Here is an 18,250-nt window from a genome sequence, read left to right as displayed (position 1 = left end):
TTGAGTGTCCCTGAACCATAGTTTCTTCATCTGCCAAGGTAGTTAGGGCCCAGGGGGGAGAGCTGCTAGCCAGTCACTAAAACAGCTTCCTGAAAGTCTAAGTTGAACTGTGAACACAGTTTTGTGCTGTACCCACTTTTCATCCAGGGATATCGACTAGTAAGATAATAAAATTTTTCTTTTGTGTAAAAAAAAAAATAAAGGAAAAAAAGAAGAAAGTTAAGATACCCTTTAAAAAGTTAAAATATCCGAAACTGTCAATTTTCAATGTGGACAGCACGACAGAAAGTTAAATAAAATGTCCAGTGCTAGAACTTTTAATAGGTATGCATTCTTTTTTTTTTGTTTTTGTTTTTGCCAGTCCTGAGCATGAGTTCAAGGCCTGAGCACTGTCCTTGGACTTTCTCAAGGCTAGGGCTCTACCATTGAGCCTCAGCACCACTTCTGGCTTTTTTCTATGTATGTGGTACCCAGGAATTGAACCTGGGTCTTTGTGCATGCTAGGCCTGGTATACATTCTTTTAAAACTGAAAATGGAGAACAGTTTGTGTTCTGGCATACCTAAAATTCAATTTGCCAGTGACCAAGTATCCATGATAAAACAAAGTGGAAAAAAAAGCACATAATAGACAACCAACCCACAATAAGTGTGGAGCACAAGGTAAGTTGTTTTAAATTTAAGTCTGTCTAACCTAGAAAATAAGAATAACAAAATTTATCCATTTTAAAGATGAAACTAAGCAAGATACATTTTATACATTTGGTGTAGTAAGCCAATGAGAAAGAAGGGTATAAGGCATTATTTAGATGCTTTTAAATCTAGAACATCTATTTGTGTGCTCATGGGCCACATAACATCTCCCAGCATTTCCTAAATAATTTGTTGTTGTTGTTTGTTGGATGTGGGGCTTGAACCATACCTGGACCTGAGCGCTGTGCCCAAGCTCTTCAGCTCAAGAGCTAGTGCTCTACCATGTTGAGTAACAGTGCCATTTCCAAATAAATTTTACACACTTAGGAACAGACAGACTTATTTATTTACATTCTTAAATCAATCAGCTCAAGAATCAAGTTTCTTTTGCCTTGTATTTTTATTGTTTAAAATTTGCCCAATAGAGTTTTCTTCACATACCAATAAAAAAAATACTAGATCATTTAACTTTAAATGGTACTATTTAACTAACATTCAGCACACAGGAATACATTTAACAAAACACTTAGAACTAATAAATTTTAGCAATGTTTTCATGAAACCTGATAATTCTAGAGTTCAGATAGAAGAAAAAAGTTGCAAACTCTAAAAATCATTTAATTTAGGCCAGAAATGCAGACAACAAATCTTGAATCCTATATAGAGATTAAAAGAATACTTCTTTGAAGCCAAGCTTGACGGTGCATGCCTGTAGTCTTAGCTATTTTGGAAAAGGTGGCAGGAGTAGCCTGAGTTTGCAGCCAGCCTGGACAAAAAAAGTAACAAGACCAAGTCTGTACAATAAACAAAAAGGGCGGAGCTGGCATCATATAGTACTTTCTTTGCATGCCAGATGTCCAGAGTTGAATATCTAGTACTATAAGAAGAGGAAATAATAAGAACAAAACAGAACAAAAAACAAACAAGAAAAGAAACTTCTCGTAAATGGTTACCTGATGATTAGCAGTAGGCTAGTTGTAGGCTTTATTATCTTCATCCCATTCCATTTGGGACAATGTATAAACTGACCTTACTATAGTATCAAAAACCTTTTTTCAAAGTGGTACTGTGGCTCAAGTTAGATAGAGTGTTAGCCTTGAGCTGAAGAGCTCGGGGACAGTGCCCAGGTCCAGAGTTCAAGCTCTACAACCAACCAAAAAATAAAAACCAAATCCAAAAAAACTTTCGAACTGTGACATATCAGGATATAATTAAAAATTTGAAGCTGGGTAATGGTAGACCAAGCCTATAATCATAGCTACTTGGAAAGCTACAACTGGAAGGACTACTGAGGCCAACATGGACAGAGGTGTTTTCTAGACTTCTCAACAAACATTAGTTGAACTGTCCTAAGCCTAACTAGTTACAACAGCAAGCTGATAATAGGGTGATATGACCTAAACATATTTCTGGGCAGGAAGTGAGACCCTAACTGAAAAATAGCACAAAAAAGGACAAGAAAGCCAGGGGCACAGTGGCCCAAGCCAGTAATCCTAGCTACTCAGGAGGCTTGAGATCTGAGGATCAAGGTTCAAAGCCAGCCTGGGCACAAAAGGGCACAAAAGACCCTGAGACTCTGATCTCCAATTAATTTCTAGAAAACCGGAAGTGGTGCTTGGCTCAAGGATAGGGTGGCAGCCTTGAGCTGAAGAGCCTCAGGGACAACACCCAGGCCCTGGGTTAGGATAGTAGCCTTGAACTGAAGAGTATAGGAACAATGCCCAGGGAGTTCAAGCCCCAAGAACCCCTCCCCCCACACATAAAAAGACAAGAGGTATGGCACAGTAGTAAAGAACCTTCCTAGCAAGAGTGAGGCCACGAGTTCAAACCCTAGTACTGCAAAATGTAAGTAGATTATCCTCATACAGATTGAGTTCTCATTTAATTTGCTCAGATTTTTTCCTCATTGTGTAATGATTAATTTCAGTATCAGTTTTACAGAAGAGCAATTTCCCTACAGCGTCAAAGGTCAAACTTCGAGATTAGTCTGGGAAACACAGGGTGATCCTGCTTAAGAGAGGAGAGATACAAGCCAGGTACCAGTGGCTCATATCTATAATCCTAGCTACTCAGGATCTGAGTATTGGGATCTAAGGGTTAAGGTTCAAAGCCAGCCAGAGAAGAAAATCTAAGACTCTTCAATTAACCAGCAAAAAGTCAGAAGTAGAACTGTGGTTCAAGTGGTAAGAGTGCTAGACTTGAGCAAAAAGAATTCAGGGACAATGCCTAGGCCCCGAGTTCAAGCCCTACACAAAAAATAGATGATTAAACTACTAAATAGCAAAGCCCCAATTTAAGAAATCCTGTAAAGTCAGAATACAAATAACTCATTAAAAAAATTAAGGAAGGGGCTGGCAGTGTGGCCTCCTGGAAGAGAGCTTGGCTAGCACGCACAGAGCTCTGGGTTCAGAGAAAGCTGGAAGTGGCTCAAGTGGTAAATACTAGTCTTGAGTAAAAGAAGCTCAGGGACAACACCTAGCTGAGCTAAAGTCGGCAATACATATAGCAACATTTTCTTCTCTTGTCCTCGTATTGAAGTTTGAACTCAGTGCCTCACTCTCATAGCTTTTCCCCTCATTCTACCACTTGAGCAATACCTTCACTTCACATTCACTTCACAAAGGTAAATTATGTAGTAGACTGATTCCTTAGAATAAAGCCAGAGAAAGAAATAAAAGGGATATTAAAAGGCAAGTCAAATTATCCCTATTAGCAGATATGATCCTATGTCTTAAAAAGCCTCCTAAATCTGATAAACATTTTAGCAAAGTAAAAAAAAAAAAAAACACCCAACAGCTATCCACATACTAAAAACAAATGCTCAGAAAAGAAATTAGAATCAGAAAAACAATTCCATTCATAATACCCTCCAGAAAGAAGTAGGAACTGTTAGGTCCGCCTGGAAGAAATGACTTCTTCCCTTCCCTCCGTCCCCCTCCCCAATCCTCACCCAGCACCTGTTACCCTGGCAACTGGCATGCCTGGGGGCAGTGGGAGGCCCCCCAGTCTGAGGTATTTCCCCATCCTCTGAGATCACATCCACTTCCACTGTGGCCACACCGCTCCCCCTATGTAATCTCTCACTTCCCGCCATAAGCCCTTGCTTGCCAGACTCCATCTTGGGGGGCAGGAATCTGCTCTTTCCTCACACAATAAACCCTCTTCTCCTAAACAGTGTGGAGTTTCCTTTTGGCAAACCTTACAGGAACAATTTGGAGGTGAAAGACTTTTTACTACGAAAACTAAAACACTGAAAAGAGAAACTGAATACACTAAAAGATGGAAAGGCTCCCTAACCTCATAGCTAAACAACTGAAGAGATCTGTATATGTACTGTAATGCCCATCAAAATGCTGATGTGATTCTTCACAGAAACAGAAAAAATCAACCATAAGCTTCACATAAAAACAAAGAAGACAGTTGGGCAATCCTGAGCTCCAATTATACTACAGAACCATAGTTTATTTTTGTTTTTGTTTTTTGTTTTTTTACAGCATCATGGCACTGGCCTGAAAACAGAACAAAGACCAACAGAAGACTCTGGCATAAAATAATGCCTACAGGCAGCTGATTCTCTACAGAATCAGCCAAGGTCACCATTAACTGATGAATGGGTAATGAAAATGTGATAGAAATGATGGAGTCTTTATTATTTAGCCCTAAAGAAAAAATGAAATTATGTCATTTGTAGAGAATAGACATACTATATATAGAGATCATTAAGTGAAAGCCAGACTCAGAAAACAAATACTTCCTATTTTCCCCTCACATGTGGAAAATGGATTTAAAAAAGTTGAATTAGACAGGTGCCAGTGGCTCACACTTGTAATACTAGCTACTCAGGAGGCTAAGATCTGAGAACCATGGTTAGAAGCCAGCCCCAGCATAAAAGTCCCTATGAGACTTAGCTCCAATTAATCACGGGAAATCTGGGAGTACAGCTGTGGCTCTAAGTGGTAGAACAAGTATAGTATCCTAAGGTTACTTAGTCCACTGCTAAGTTAATATTGTAAATATTCAATTTCATTAACAGTATGCTAGGTATAATTCTAGGTTAGGATTAGCCAAGTACTAGGACATCAGGTGATCTCAGGTCATGTAAAATGTTCTGCTACCATTGTGCTTTTAAAGATCTTCCCTCATAAGTGAATGCAAAACTCTTAAAACTGAAGTAGTAACTTAATGGGAAGATATTTCATTAAAATTCAATTTACTTATCATACGATAAAGGCAAAGGATAGATGAGCATAGGACCTGAAAATAGGGGTTTAGAAAATAAGAAGATACCTTTTGTTTAAAAGTTCAAATTCACAGTATTACATTAGACAACATAAATACATGTAAATATTATATAGACACAAATGTAACTGTTTGAACTTGACAAAACTGGTCATTTGAAAATATCCCACTCCCTTTCTTATTCATGGCTAAGAAGTTACATAGTATGAATATGAATAATAGCTACTTTGAAAGTAATTAAACACGTAGGATGTACAAAACTATGTTAAGTGCAATAAAAGTTTCATCAGGAAGAGTCAATATTTTGTGGGATTATTAAAACAATAAATAATTTCAAATATCTAAGCTCACCTTTATGGAACTTTACTAATTATAAAAACATTGAGTAATCACTGCAAGAAAGGGCAGGGATTAGGCTTGTGTCAAGAGTTTACAACTTAAAATTGCTACATAAATACCTTATTTTGGGGCTACTGTGCTTGAAGAACTGTAAAAATTTGGGAATCATAATGTTGAGAGGACGATCTAGCACATCACTATCTAAAATTTCAGCAGAATCTTCACATATCTTCTGAAGTGCACCAAATGCTCCCTGTAAAGAACATGTTTAAATTATTAGGATGACTAAAAACAAAGGCATATAGCCTAGTTCAGTGTGGTGCATGCCTGAAATCCCAGCACTAGAGACTAATCAGGAAAAACTGTGAGTGGCCAGTGTGCTCTACACAGCAAGATCTTGTCCCACAAAGCAAACAAAAGGCATGTATAAGGAAACAAAGACTAATTATATGGATTTTTCAGCTTATATAAAATGCCTTCTAAACTCCTTAAACTAAATAATTCAAATGAAAACAGAAATTATTATACCATGGAGTTTCTAAACTCTCAGTTGTTATGCTTTAATTTTAGCATCAAGTTGGTACAAATATAGCACAGTGTCTAATCTATAAGCTTGACTTCTATAATATTCTTGTTAATTTTTTTTGTCAGTCCCGGGGCTTGAACTCAGGGCTTGGGCACTGTCCTTGTGATTTTTCATTCAGGCTAGTCTCCACCACTTGAGCCACAGCATCACTTCTGGCTTTTCTATGTATATGGTACCTAGGAATGGAACCCAGATCTTTTGTGCATGCTAGGCAAGCACTCTATCACTAGGCCAAACTCTAGGCCCTTTAAGTATACAGTATTAATATCATTAAGAGACAATTATAATGCTGGTGCTGGTGGCTCATGCCTTAAATACTCTGATGAGATCTGAGGATCACCATTCAAAGCCAGACCACAAAGTAAAGTCCCTGATGCTCTGATCTCCAAATTAACTACCAAAAAAGCTCAAAGTGGAGCTCAAGTGACAAAGCATTGACTTTGAACAAAAAAGCTCTGGCTCCAAGTTCATGCCCTAGGACTAGCACCAAGCTCATACACATCCACACACACACACACACACACACACTCACCCACCCAGGAATGCACGCACACACACATGCATGAGTAGCTAGTGATAAAAATCTGTTAAAAGGGCAGGTAATCAAAATCCACAACTACTTCCTTATAGTCATTTTTATCCCCAAAGGCATAAGCCAGAGTTGTTGCATACTATACAGAAATTCTATGCACCATAACCACCTCAGTGCCTTTTCTCTATAAAGTCGATCTTAAAAGTGCCTAAACAAAGATACAGGAAGTGGCGCTGTGGGTCAAACAGTAGAGTGCTAGCTTTGAGCTGAAGAGCTTAGAGACAACGCCTAGGCCCAGAGTTCAAGCACCATGATCAACCAAAAAAAAAAAAAGGGGGGGGCCGGGAGTTTGGCCTAGTGGTTAAAGTGCTTGCCTAGCATGCATGAAGACCCGGGTTCGATTCCTCAGTACCACATACATAGAAAAAAGCTGGAAGTGGTGCTGAGGCTCAAGTGGTAGAGCTCTAGCCTTGAGAAAGTCCAAGGACAGTGCTCAGGCCCTGAGCTCAAGCCCAGGACTGGCAAAAAAAAAAAAAAGTCTAGCCAAAGATAGTTTTAAGGCAATTACTCAGTATTTAAGTTTATAATGCCTCAAATCTATTAAATATAGAAATGTACATTTAATTAAAAGAAATCCAACACAATATTAACTATTAGAGATTTTAATGGTCATATTGAAATCACTATATTTGAAGATGAAGTCTTTTTTTTTTGCCAGTCCTGGGCTTGAGCTCACAGTCTGAGCATTGTCCTTGGACTTTATTTTGCTCAAGGCTAGCACTCTACCACTTGAGCCTCAGCGCCACTTCCGGGTCTTCGTGCATGCTAGGCAAGCACTCTACCACTAGGCAAAACTTCCAGCCTGAATACAAAGTCTTAAAAAAGGTTTTAGCTCTAGTCAGGCAACAATGGTCCATAGCTGTAATCCTACCTACTCAGGAAGCTGGGATCTGAGGATCATTATTCAAAGCCAGACTAGGCAGGAAAGTCCACCGAACTCCTATCTCCCCATTAAGTGCCAAAAAGTGGAAAGCAAAATTGTGGCACACGTAGTAGAGCACTAACCCTGAGCCAAAAACAGCTCAGGGACAGCACTAAGAACCTGGAAGCCCCAAGTGAGGGCCCTCCTCCCAAAAAAGTTTAAAAGTCAGTATTAAAATCAAATTATATGTAAATTTGCTTCTTATGATCCAATGAATCCTGACATTTGAATTTCCCTTGCTATCTTCTAAACTAAAGAAATGGCTTTTTAATGCCTCTTTCGCAGCAGGGCCAAGGCCACTCAGATAATATAAAGAAGCTATAGAAGACCGATTACTGACCCTCTGCTACTCCTTTCAAAATTGAAGGGACCAGAGTCAGTTTGGGGGGGAGTAACAGGCAGGGTGAATATATGAGGAGATGGAGAAATAATACTGTTTTCAAGAAATATAAAGAAGAGCCAGACATAGAACTTAAAACCAGGTAATAAGCTAAAAAAGCAGGTAGTTCCCTTACCAGCACAACTTTGAGACCCTTGCACTATATGTATTTGCTCAGTTTATAAAAGCTGGTAAAGGGGGTGGGGAGAGGGTAATGGGGACCATGATATGTGGAAGGGTATCAATGTATGTGAACTAATGCACCTCTATCTGGCAAATATCATGTAACCCTTTTATTAAATACAATAAAAAAATTAAAAAAAAATAAAAGCTGGTAGAGAATTTGTGTCTAAATACTTATTTTCTGCATGAGGAACAGGAAATGTTTTCCTCTCTATTCTTTTTCTCCTTCCTTGTATCAATTATATTCAAACAAACCCTGCCCAGAGAAAATATAACTCAATGAAATCAACATTCAGCAACCATTCTCTATCAATACCTGTAAAGCCTACATATGTAGTTGAGATGAGAATACTGTCATATAATTTTTTATTAAAGCAGTTTAAACTTTTTATTCTTGAGCAGTGCCCATTTAAATTTCCACCTTTTGTTTTCCATCACAAAGCATTTTTAAAAAGTTTTCAACTGTTAATGAATGAGTAAGTTCTAATTTTATCAATGTAATTCTAAAAGATTATTACAAGGGTTCGAAGGAATTAGTCTCAAGTCTCATTTTTAGGAGACTTTTACTATTCAACACTGACAAACTGTAGAAAAAGCAAAATCTATAGACACTCCTCTCTTCTTCAAATAGAAGTTTCTATTTATCTTGTGGTAAATGAAAAAAAAATTGACAAGATAGATACACATGAAATGTTATTTAAAAAAAATGCTGTTCTTGGGGCTGGGAGTTTTGCCTAGTGGTAGAGTGCTTGCCTACCACGCACAAAGACTCGGGTTTGATTCCTTGGTACCACATCCATAGAAAACAAAGTTGGAAGTAGTGCTGTAGCTCAAGTGGTAGAGCTCTAGCCTTGAGAAAGTCCAAGGACAGTGCTCAGGCCCTGAGTTCAAGCCCCACAACTGGCCAAAAAAAAAAAAAAATGCTATTCAACAACAAGCATAAAAACTGTTTAGAGAAACTAACATTCACAAAATTGAATGAAATAAGTCACATTTTGCCTTTTTTTTTTTTGCCAGTCCTGGGCTTGGGCTCAGGGCCCGAGCACTGTCCTTGGACTTTCTCAAGGCTAGCACTCTACCACTTGAGCCTCAGCACCACTTCCGGCTTTTTGCTATGTATGTGGTACCGAGGAATTGAACCTGGGTCTTCGTTCATGCTAGGCAAGCACTCTACCACTAGGCCAAACTCCTGGCCCAATAAGTCACATTTTGAAGGTAAGAAGATCAAGACAGTAAAACTTAAGTATGCAAATTAATATTAGCAGGGTCCCAAGAACAATTTTAAAAGAGAAAACTGGAGGTAATTTCTTGTAGGATAGATAGAATTGTTTAATGTTATGTACTTTTCTCCATTCTTGGGACTGAACATAGGGCTTGTGAGCTCACAGATGGCACACCTTAACTCTCTAGTTAGTCGACACTTAACTAATGATAGAATCTCAGAGACTTCTTCAAAATCTCAACCGCCAAGTCTTAGTCACCTGATTAGCTAGAATTTTTCACAGCCTATGTTATATTCTTCATAGAAAACAATGAAGATAAATTATCACAAGCATAAGAGTAACTCTGGGTTTCTGAATTTTGAAGTTGTATATTTTGGATGAAATGTTTTTGAAAAAGTTGTGGTTATACAGTATTGCAAGAAAAACAAAAAAGTCTAAGAGGCAAGTATCCTTACCTCACAGGTGTTATAATCTTCAGAATCCAACAGGCTACAGAGTTTCGGTAAAAGGTCAGGCCAATTCTGCAATTCTCCCTTGGAGGCTATGGTTGTAATCAAAATACCTTGAAAGACAACATGCATTTTAGAAAAGTCAGCTGCAGCCACATTCAGCTTACCTTTTCCAAAGCATTCACTGACCCACATTTATAAATGCCACAGCCAATATATATATATATATATATATATGGAAAAGTCCCACAGCAAATTCTAATCTTCACACCAGTTTTTCATTAAAAGAATCTACTAAGTATCAGTACAACAGATTATTTTGTCTGTGTGTAGCCTGAAATCAGTACCTCAGACCCCCCACTTGGCCTTTTGATTCAAGGACAGGCTTTTTGTTAGTTAACTGGAGTTTTATAGACTTCCTTTTTTTTTGCAGGGTTGGGGGGAGGGAGAGGGGGAAGCACTCTGGCCTAGCTTAAAATCTACATCCTAAGGTCTCACTCTACTGAATTGCTGAAAGTTACAGACATGAGCTACCAGTACCTGGCTCAGTAAAACAGATTTTTTTTTTCTTAAAAACTAAAGATATCCTCACATTAAAATCAATTCACATTTTAGAATTACTAAAAACTATGAACTCCTGTTTTATACAACCTACCTAAAGAAAAACAGAGAAGGACTAAGGGCATAGCCTAGTGGTAGAGTGCTTGCCTAGCATGCATTCCTAAGTACAACATACCCAGAAAAAGCCAATAATGGTGCTGTGGTTTGAGAGGTAGAGGGCTAGCCTTCAGAAAGCCCAAAGACAGTGCCCAGGCCGAGTTCTAGCCCTAGGACCGGCAAAAACAAAACCAAAAAAGAACAGGGAAAAAAAATACCAAAATTCTATTAGCTCTTATCACTGGTTGATGAGTTTATGAGTCTGTTGGGCTTGGATAAAAAATACATTAAGCCAGCGCAGGTGGCTTATGCCTATAATCCTAGTTACTCAGGAGGAGGATCGGTGTTTAAAGCCAGCCTGGGCATGAAAGTCCTTGTTATCTCCAAAGTGGCATTGTGACTCAATGTGGTAGTCTTGAGCTGAAGAGCTCAGGGATAGTGCTCAGGCTCAGAATTCAATTCTTTAAACTCTACAATTGACAATAAAAGATACATCAAGAAGGTAAGAACAGTTCCCCTATTTAGTCTTGAATCATAGCCAGGAATGAGATACAGAAAAATAAAGTAGGTAAGAATGATCCTACATGTTTATTTGCTCTGTAACACTACCTTTCATGTGGACAAGGCTATGCACTCCTTTAAGAATTCCCATCAATGGCCAGAAAGGCAGTCTTGGAATTTGGAAGCTGGGTGGTACACATTGTTTTTCTTTTTCTTTGCCAGTCCTGGGAGCTTGAATTCAGGGCCTGGGCCTGACCAATTCTTTTGCTCAAGACTTATACTCTATCACTTGAGCCAAAGTACCAATTTTGGCCTTTTCTGTTTATGTGGTACTGAGGAATTGACCCAAGGCTTCATGCATGATAGGCAAGCACTATATTACTAAGCCAAATTCCCAGTGTCATGATTGGCACAAAGTCCTAGGTTTGATTCCTTGGTACCACATACACAGAGAAGGCCAGAAGTGGTGCTGTAGTTCATGGCTTAAGTGTAGAATGCCATTCATGAAAAAGCTCAAGGACAGTGCCTGGGCCCTGTGCTCGAGACCCAGGACTGGCGAAAAAAGAAAAGAAAAAAAGAAGTAATTATGATCTATCTGGCGAATATAATGTAACCCTTCTATTAATTACAATAAAAAAAAAGATTCAATGAAGAGAAAAAAAAGTAACATGTCGGTAATTCTGTACCTTTAAGTAATGTTAGAGCATAAACTCTGACATTTCACAAATTATATGTTTGCTAAGCTGTATTACTATCCTGCAAAAATGGAAAAAGGAAACTACAGAGTTACCTTGAAAAATCAGTGAGATGTATTTAATTACTTCAGAATAGAAATTAAACAGTGTGGATAAACTTTGTTTGAATTTCCACTTCTAAGTTTTGAGAACATTGCTCTCAACAGTGAGAGGGAAACAAACAAACAAAATTTTACTGAACAAAGCTACTGGAAAAATTTATTTATTTATTTTTGTCAGTCATGGGACTTGGAAAGTTCTTCTTCCCCCAATCATGTCTAAAGTAAAACTTTTTTTTTTGCCAGTCCTGAGGTTTGAACTCAGGCAGGGCCTGAGTGCTGTCCTTGGGCTTTCTCAAGGCTAAAGCTCTACCACTTGAGCTACAGCACCATTTCCACCATGTCTATGTATACGTTATACAAAGGAATCGAACTCAGGTCTTTGTGCATGCTAGGCAAGCACTCTACCACTAGGCCAAACTCTCGGCCCCTACAGTCCAACTTACGTTTTTGCCCAAGAATGCCTCCATCTGAGAACATCTCGGTCTCCTAAGTAGCTAGGTTTATAGGCATGATTAACTATTCATCAGATTTACTGACAGCGTCTTTAAGATATAACCTTTACAGTAAGATGGTTCTCAAAAAGATTTGAAAGCAGCATGGCCTGCTTCTTGCCAATTATTCTTTCCTAAGCTTAAAAATAAAGAGAAAGCTTTGGATATGCTTTCAATGGAGGCTGGAGGCATGGCTGAGTGGTAGAGTTTGGGAGACTTGAAGCTCCGAGTTCAAATCCTAGTACCCCAAGACAAAGTACTGAAGAATGTTGATGTGTTAACAAATTCTAAACTTAACTCATCTAATTCATAGTAGAGGAAGATCAAGACAAAAGTAAAATTTTTAGTTTTTGCTTTTATTTTGGATTCTGTGGATACAGTACTTTATAATATTATTAAACCAGTGGTGGGGCTTGAACTCAGAGCTTGGGTGTTGTCCCTGCACTGTTTTTCTGCTCATGGCTAACCTTCTACCACTTTGAGCCACAGCTCCACTTCCAGTTTTCTTTAAAGTCTCACTGACTTTCCCGCCTGAGCTGGTTGTGAACTGCAATCCTCAGATCTTAAGCCTCCTGAGTAGCTAGGATTATAGGCATGAACCAATGAGCAACCGGCCAATACTTTTATCTTAATTAGCCACATATGTCAATTTAACTATCCAATCTGTAACTTATTTCAAACTGATAGCTTTAGCTAATTAACATTAAAATATTATAGACTTTTATAGAAAATTTAAACATTTTTGTTAGGTACTAAGTAGTTCATATCTACAATCTCAGCTATTCAGAAGGTTAAGGTTTGGGGAATGGTGATTCAAGGATAGGACTAGCAAAAAATTCAGTAGACTCCATTTCCAAAATAACCAAAAGTGGGACTGGATGGTCATGGCTCACACAGCCTAGCAAGTATGAATCCCTGAGTTCAATCAGTATGGAAGAAAGAGATCTGAGAGAAGAGGCAGGAGGAAGACCTTCAATCAAAAGATTCAGATTTCAGGACAGTTCATATTTTTGGTAACAGAGGCTTAAGTTTTAATTTCTATATAAATAGAAAACCCCAAACAAATCTTTTTTTTTCTTTTTTTGGGGGGTGGGGGTAGTCCTGAGGCTTGAACTCAGGGCCCGGGCACTGTCCTTGAGCTAGTGCTAGTGCTCTACCATTTGAGTCACAGCATCACTTTCAGCTTTTTCTACACAGAAAAAGATACTGAGGAATCAAACCCAGGGCCGCTTGTGTATGCTAGGCAAGCACTCTACCACTAGGCCATACTCCTGGCCCCAACTCCAAACATTTCTGATAAGGGACACTCAATGTGTATATGAAAGTTCAGCCATCATAATTGTCAATTGTTTCATCTGTATTTCTACCCACATATCTTTTCACATTCCCAAATGTTTTTGATTGAATTCTAAATGCTATTTGGCAATATGCTGAATTAATGTCTGAAGCTTCCTTGACTGAAGCAAAAATTCTTGATTTGTTTCTACATTGAAAACTTCTGAGACTCCTCAAAATTAGGATATCTGGGGAAATAGAACTAAATTCAATGAATGACCTTTTATCTTCTACAAACAAGTTATCAAGATGTAAAAACATAAGAGCTTCCAAATGTTTGAAAACATTTACAAAGGAGAAAGAAGTCCAGTAGTACCTGGAAGATTACACCATTTCTTTTCTCCAATACTATTACCATACTACTACATTTTTTTTTTTTTTTTGGTTGGTAGTCCTAGCTAGGACTTGAAACTCAAAGGCTGGGCACTGTCCTCTGCCATTATGCTTAAGGTCGGTTATCTATCCACTTGAGCCACTGCTCCACTTCAGGTTTTGTTTTGTTTTGTTTTGTTTTTGGGGGGGGGGAGTAGGGTGGTAAATTGAAGAAGAGTTTCATAGACTTTTCCTGGTCAGGCAGGTTTCAAACCTTGATGCTCCTAAGTAGCTAAGATTATATAGGGGTGAGCTATCAGTGCCCAGCTACTACTAGTACTTAAAACAGGATATCACTATGTATTACCTCAAAATTCTTGCTCCAGCTATAAGTGCTGGAATTTTAGGTAAGTACCACCACACTCTGTTCTCCAATACTATTACTTCTAATCTTTTAAATTTAGGATATAAAGAACTATAGCTTATACGAAATAGTACTATAAAAAGATAGGTGTAAGCCAGGAACAGGTTAGTGGCTCACACCTGTAATTTTAGCTACTCAGGAGTTTGAGATATGAGAATTATGGTTCAGTGCCAGTCTGGGTACAGAAATGTTTGTGAGACTCTTATCTCCAGTTAACCACCAGAAAACCAGAAGTGTTATGGCTCAAAGTGGTAGAGCACTAGGCCTTGAGCTCAAGAGCTTCAGGACAACACCCAGGCCTAGAGTTCAAGCCCTGACCACAAAAAAAAAAAAATTCTGCAGAGAAATCACAGAGCTTTTAATTTACAAGGCATGAGAACTGCCTATCTGTTGCCACTCACTGATATATGTACCTAACATTATAACTAAGAAATTTAATTGATTATTAAGTTATTCTTGTTTTAGAAGCACGTTAAACACTCTGGAAAAAAACTAAATAATCTGCTACTCACTTAAGTGTAAGGCAAGGCTAATAACAATCAAGGGGAAAATCCCTTATTAAAGAACATTGTTTCGGGCCAGGAGTTTAGCCTAGTGGTAGAGTGCTTGCCTAGCATGCACGAAGACCTGGGTCAATTCCTCTGTACATAGAAAAAAGCCGGAAGTGGTGCTAAAGCTCAAGTGGTAGAGCTCTAGCCTTGAGAAAGCCCAAGGACAGTGCTTAAGCCCAAGACTGCCCCCCCCCCACAAAAAAAAGAACATTGTTTTCTATAAAACAAAAAGGTTGCTTGACATGTAAAAGTTACACTGGAAATTACACTCCAAGCATTACACAAGTTTGAAGACAGGTAATAGGAACTTCAGCTGCATAATCAAAGAAAACATTGGTTCAAAATACCATTGCTTGAATTTTTATTAACCAACTAACTACCAGTGACTCAGTTACATTACATTGGGTAAAAGAGCTTTTTACCTTAACTGTTAACACTTTCATAAACACATAAATGTCAATGAAAATGTCCCTTCTATCACTAATCACAAACAATAAAATTTGCTACAAAATATACCATCACTATAAATATTCCATTATAAATAGAATAAACTAAGTATTATAACTTACCAACAGTGGCTCTGATCAGAGGAGAAGAATCACCAATGTTATTTAAGCATTCACTTTTAATAAAGTCTGTAACTCCATTTGGGAAGTTCTGAAAGTGTGCTTTCACATTATTCTTTAAGATGAGACCACTCAATGATCTTGTGGGTTCATCTGCAATAAAGTAACACCAGTATTGAGTTTCAAAGCAGTTTAAAAATATGCCAATAGTACTACTTCTATTCAATAGCTGATTGCAACAATACAATTTATTTTGTACTATAAAAAGGCAAATGATTATTAAAAAATAACATTACAATTAAAAAAAAATTTTTTTTGTGGGTCATGGGACTTGAACTCTGGGCCTGGGCGCTGTCCCTGAGCTCAAGGCTATCGCCCTATCCCTGGAGCCACAGCACCACATCTGGTTTTCTGGTGGCTAATGGGAGATAAGAATATTACCCTCTTTAGTGCCTGGGCTGGCTATTAACTTCAATCCTAAGAGTAGCTATGATTACAGATGTGAGACACTGCACCTAGCTAACAGTACAATTTATTTCAGAGTTAATAATGCTCTACTTTTGGCTTTTCTAGCAGTAGTTAGTTGGAGGTTAAGAGTCACTCAGACTTTCCTGCCAGACCAGGCTTTGAATTTTGATCCTAAAATCTCAGCCCCCTCTACCAGTACCCAGCAATGTCAATTCTTAAATGAGAAACTAGACATGTAGTCTAGTGGAGAAAAGTAAGGAGTCAGTCAAGAAGAAATAATATATATAAAACTCCCCAAATATGAAACTCCTATTATGTCCTTTGAAAAAGCGTATCTGAGGACCATGCATAACAGGGTGAAGATGATCTGAATAATCACAAGTACATGGTTTTGTAATTAGTAAGTCTACGTGTAAGGACTCCTAAACTCTTGTTGCTATGTGAATGCTTTAGTGAGTATAATACTGTAACAATTTAATACTTGGAATCTAGGGTAAAAACATGATTACAAAGATTATTAAATATAATTGAAATTTTCAAAAAATGTCTAATTACAGATTAGAACATTTCCTTTACTAAATGTTTTATTCTTTAAAAAATAGTGTGAAATTTTTGTCATTTTGGTTTACGCAGCGCTCGGGATGAGACCAGGATTTTCTTTATTCATGTCTGGTAAGCCCTCAACCAATGAGCTATACTTACAGTGCTTAGTATGGATTACTGATTGCAAATTATTGTGCCCAAAAAGTCTATATTGAGAAATAATGTATCAAATATTTACTAACCTAGAATATTTACTGTTGATTTAAAGATATGCTGAAAGAATTCTAAGTTTTAAAACCTATTTTCTAACATGTCCCTCAACCACAAATGAAAACCCACAAAATTAAGTAGAAAATCATTTGAAAAGAATTCAATAAAAATCACCATAGTGTGTATGAATAATCAAAAAGTAAATGTCTATAAAGATTTGTAAGACTTTACTATCATTAACCTGCTAGAGGTTGGAGCAGAAATCTTACGGATGGTCTGGTTGTCTAACATGGGCATTTTATAGCTGAAAGAAGCAAGAAAGGTTAAATGACTCAAGAGTCAGTCTAAATCAATCAACCTTGTTAGTTTACTACTCTAAGTAGTGTTTTTAATATAGCTTCTCAAAGTCACTGAAAAGGGAATTCCATTTAGAGGCCAGCCGTCAGTAAGTATTGAATATCTTCAATGTGACAGTGTTCCAGGTAGGGAATATTCAATGCTCAAGTAATACTTAACACTTCTCACTGTGCTATATAAGCTCCTTGAAGGGGAGAGCTTTCTTTTATTTAACAGGTACTTTACAGGCCCTTGGAAACAAAGAGGTGGTACTCAATAAATTATTTGTGAAAGTCTAGTAGAACATAGTTATTAGAAACAAATAAGTTGAAAGTCAGATTAGTTAGGCCTCCAAGTGCCATAAAATTAAAATTTAAAATGTGTATTTCGAGCAAGTTTCATGTATACTTTAAAAACGTAGAACTACACAGTTCAAAAGACTAACAACTTTTCTTTAGGTTTGATCTCTGTATTCAAAAAAACCAGTCCTGTATTCATGTACAAGTAATGAAGCAAAACACAAAAGCAAATTTTGCATGTGACTCAGTTTTCATTTGTGAAGTTGAGAACTGTGTATATTAACCCCCAGTTAACACTTACGCAGCTGAATGCTTAGGGGAGTAGTGATACTGCATATCCCACGTAGATTAAGCACATGGTTACTACAAAATGAAATCGTAAGTAATTCCCAGCATATGTTCAGTTTTAAAGACAACTAATTATCAATACAAACCCTACTTACCTTCAGATTTTAATTTTGTAAGAACAAAAATCAGGTAGTTGTTAAAATCTGGATATTGATTGAGTTGTTCCAGTTTCTAGAACAAACAGTAGTTAAGGAAAGTTCTCTAATGAAAAAGAATTAAGCATTTTAATTTTTTTATTTCTATTTTTTTTTTTTTGCTAGTCGTGGGGCTTGAACTCAGGGCCTGAGCACTGTCCTTGGACTTTTCTCAAGGCTAGAGCTCTACCACTTGAGCCATAGCACCACTTCCATACTTCCAGCTTTTTCTATGTATGTGGCACCGAGGAGTGGAATGCGGGTCTTCGTGCATGCTAGGCAAGCATTGTACCACTAGGACAAACTCCCAGCCACAGAATTAAGCACTTTAAAGCACAATAATAAAAAATCCTGTGGCTGGCTTATTAATTGATAAACTATTCAAAAACACACTAGTGCTCAGTAGGTCTCTTCAGTACTTTATGCTGAAATATTCTATCAATCACATTCAATACAACAAAAGGAAAACCCAGTTGCAGCATGCACAACAACAAAAACATTTTAAAGAGACCTGACAACTTTCAAGCACCCTAACCAAAAATATGCTCAACTATTAAAAATGAAAGCATCCCAAAAAAATAAAAACAAGCATTTTAAAGGTCTAGAAAAATAAACTTGAAATACTTTTTAACATAAAAAGATGATTTGAAAATTAAACTCATTTCTATTTTACAAC

At 37.6% G+C, this 18,250-nt stretch overlaps 1 protein-coding gene across 3 annotated transcripts in view; it reads right to left on the bottom strand.

Moving 5' to 3' along the window:
• The window catches only part of Tnpo1 (transportin 1), a 92,068-nt gene that overhangs the window by 39,963 nt on the left and 33,855 nt on the right, over window positions 1-18,250 (bottom strand). For all 3 annotated transcript variants that reach the window (XM_090331813.1, XM_090331810.1, XM_090331811.1), the window contains exons 3-6: window positions 17,536-17,611; window positions 15,240-15,389; window positions 9,610-9,716; window positions 5,389-5,522 (exon numbers count right to left, since the gene is read on the bottom strand). In XM_090331813.1, the coding sequence (XP_090187939.1) occupies window positions 5,389-5,522; window positions 9,610-9,716; window positions 15,240-15,389; window positions 17,536-17,611 (467 nt within the window). The remainder of the gene's footprint in view (window positions 1-5,388; window positions 5,523-9,609; window positions 9,717-15,239; window positions 15,390-17,535; window positions 17,612-18,250) is intronic.

The sequence above is a fragment of the Megascapheus bottae genome, chromosome 4 (assembly GCF_031878675.1).
Source record: "Megascapheus bottae isolate mThoBot1 chromosome 4, mThoBot2.hap1, whole genome shotgun sequence".
In the NCBI taxonomy this organism is placed as follows: domain Eukaryota; kingdom Metazoa; phylum Chordata; class Mammalia; order Rodentia; family Geomyidae; genus Megascapheus; species Megascapheus bottae.
Note: the sequence above shows the minus strand (reverse complement) of the source record. Positions and strands in the feature narration are given on the sequence as shown.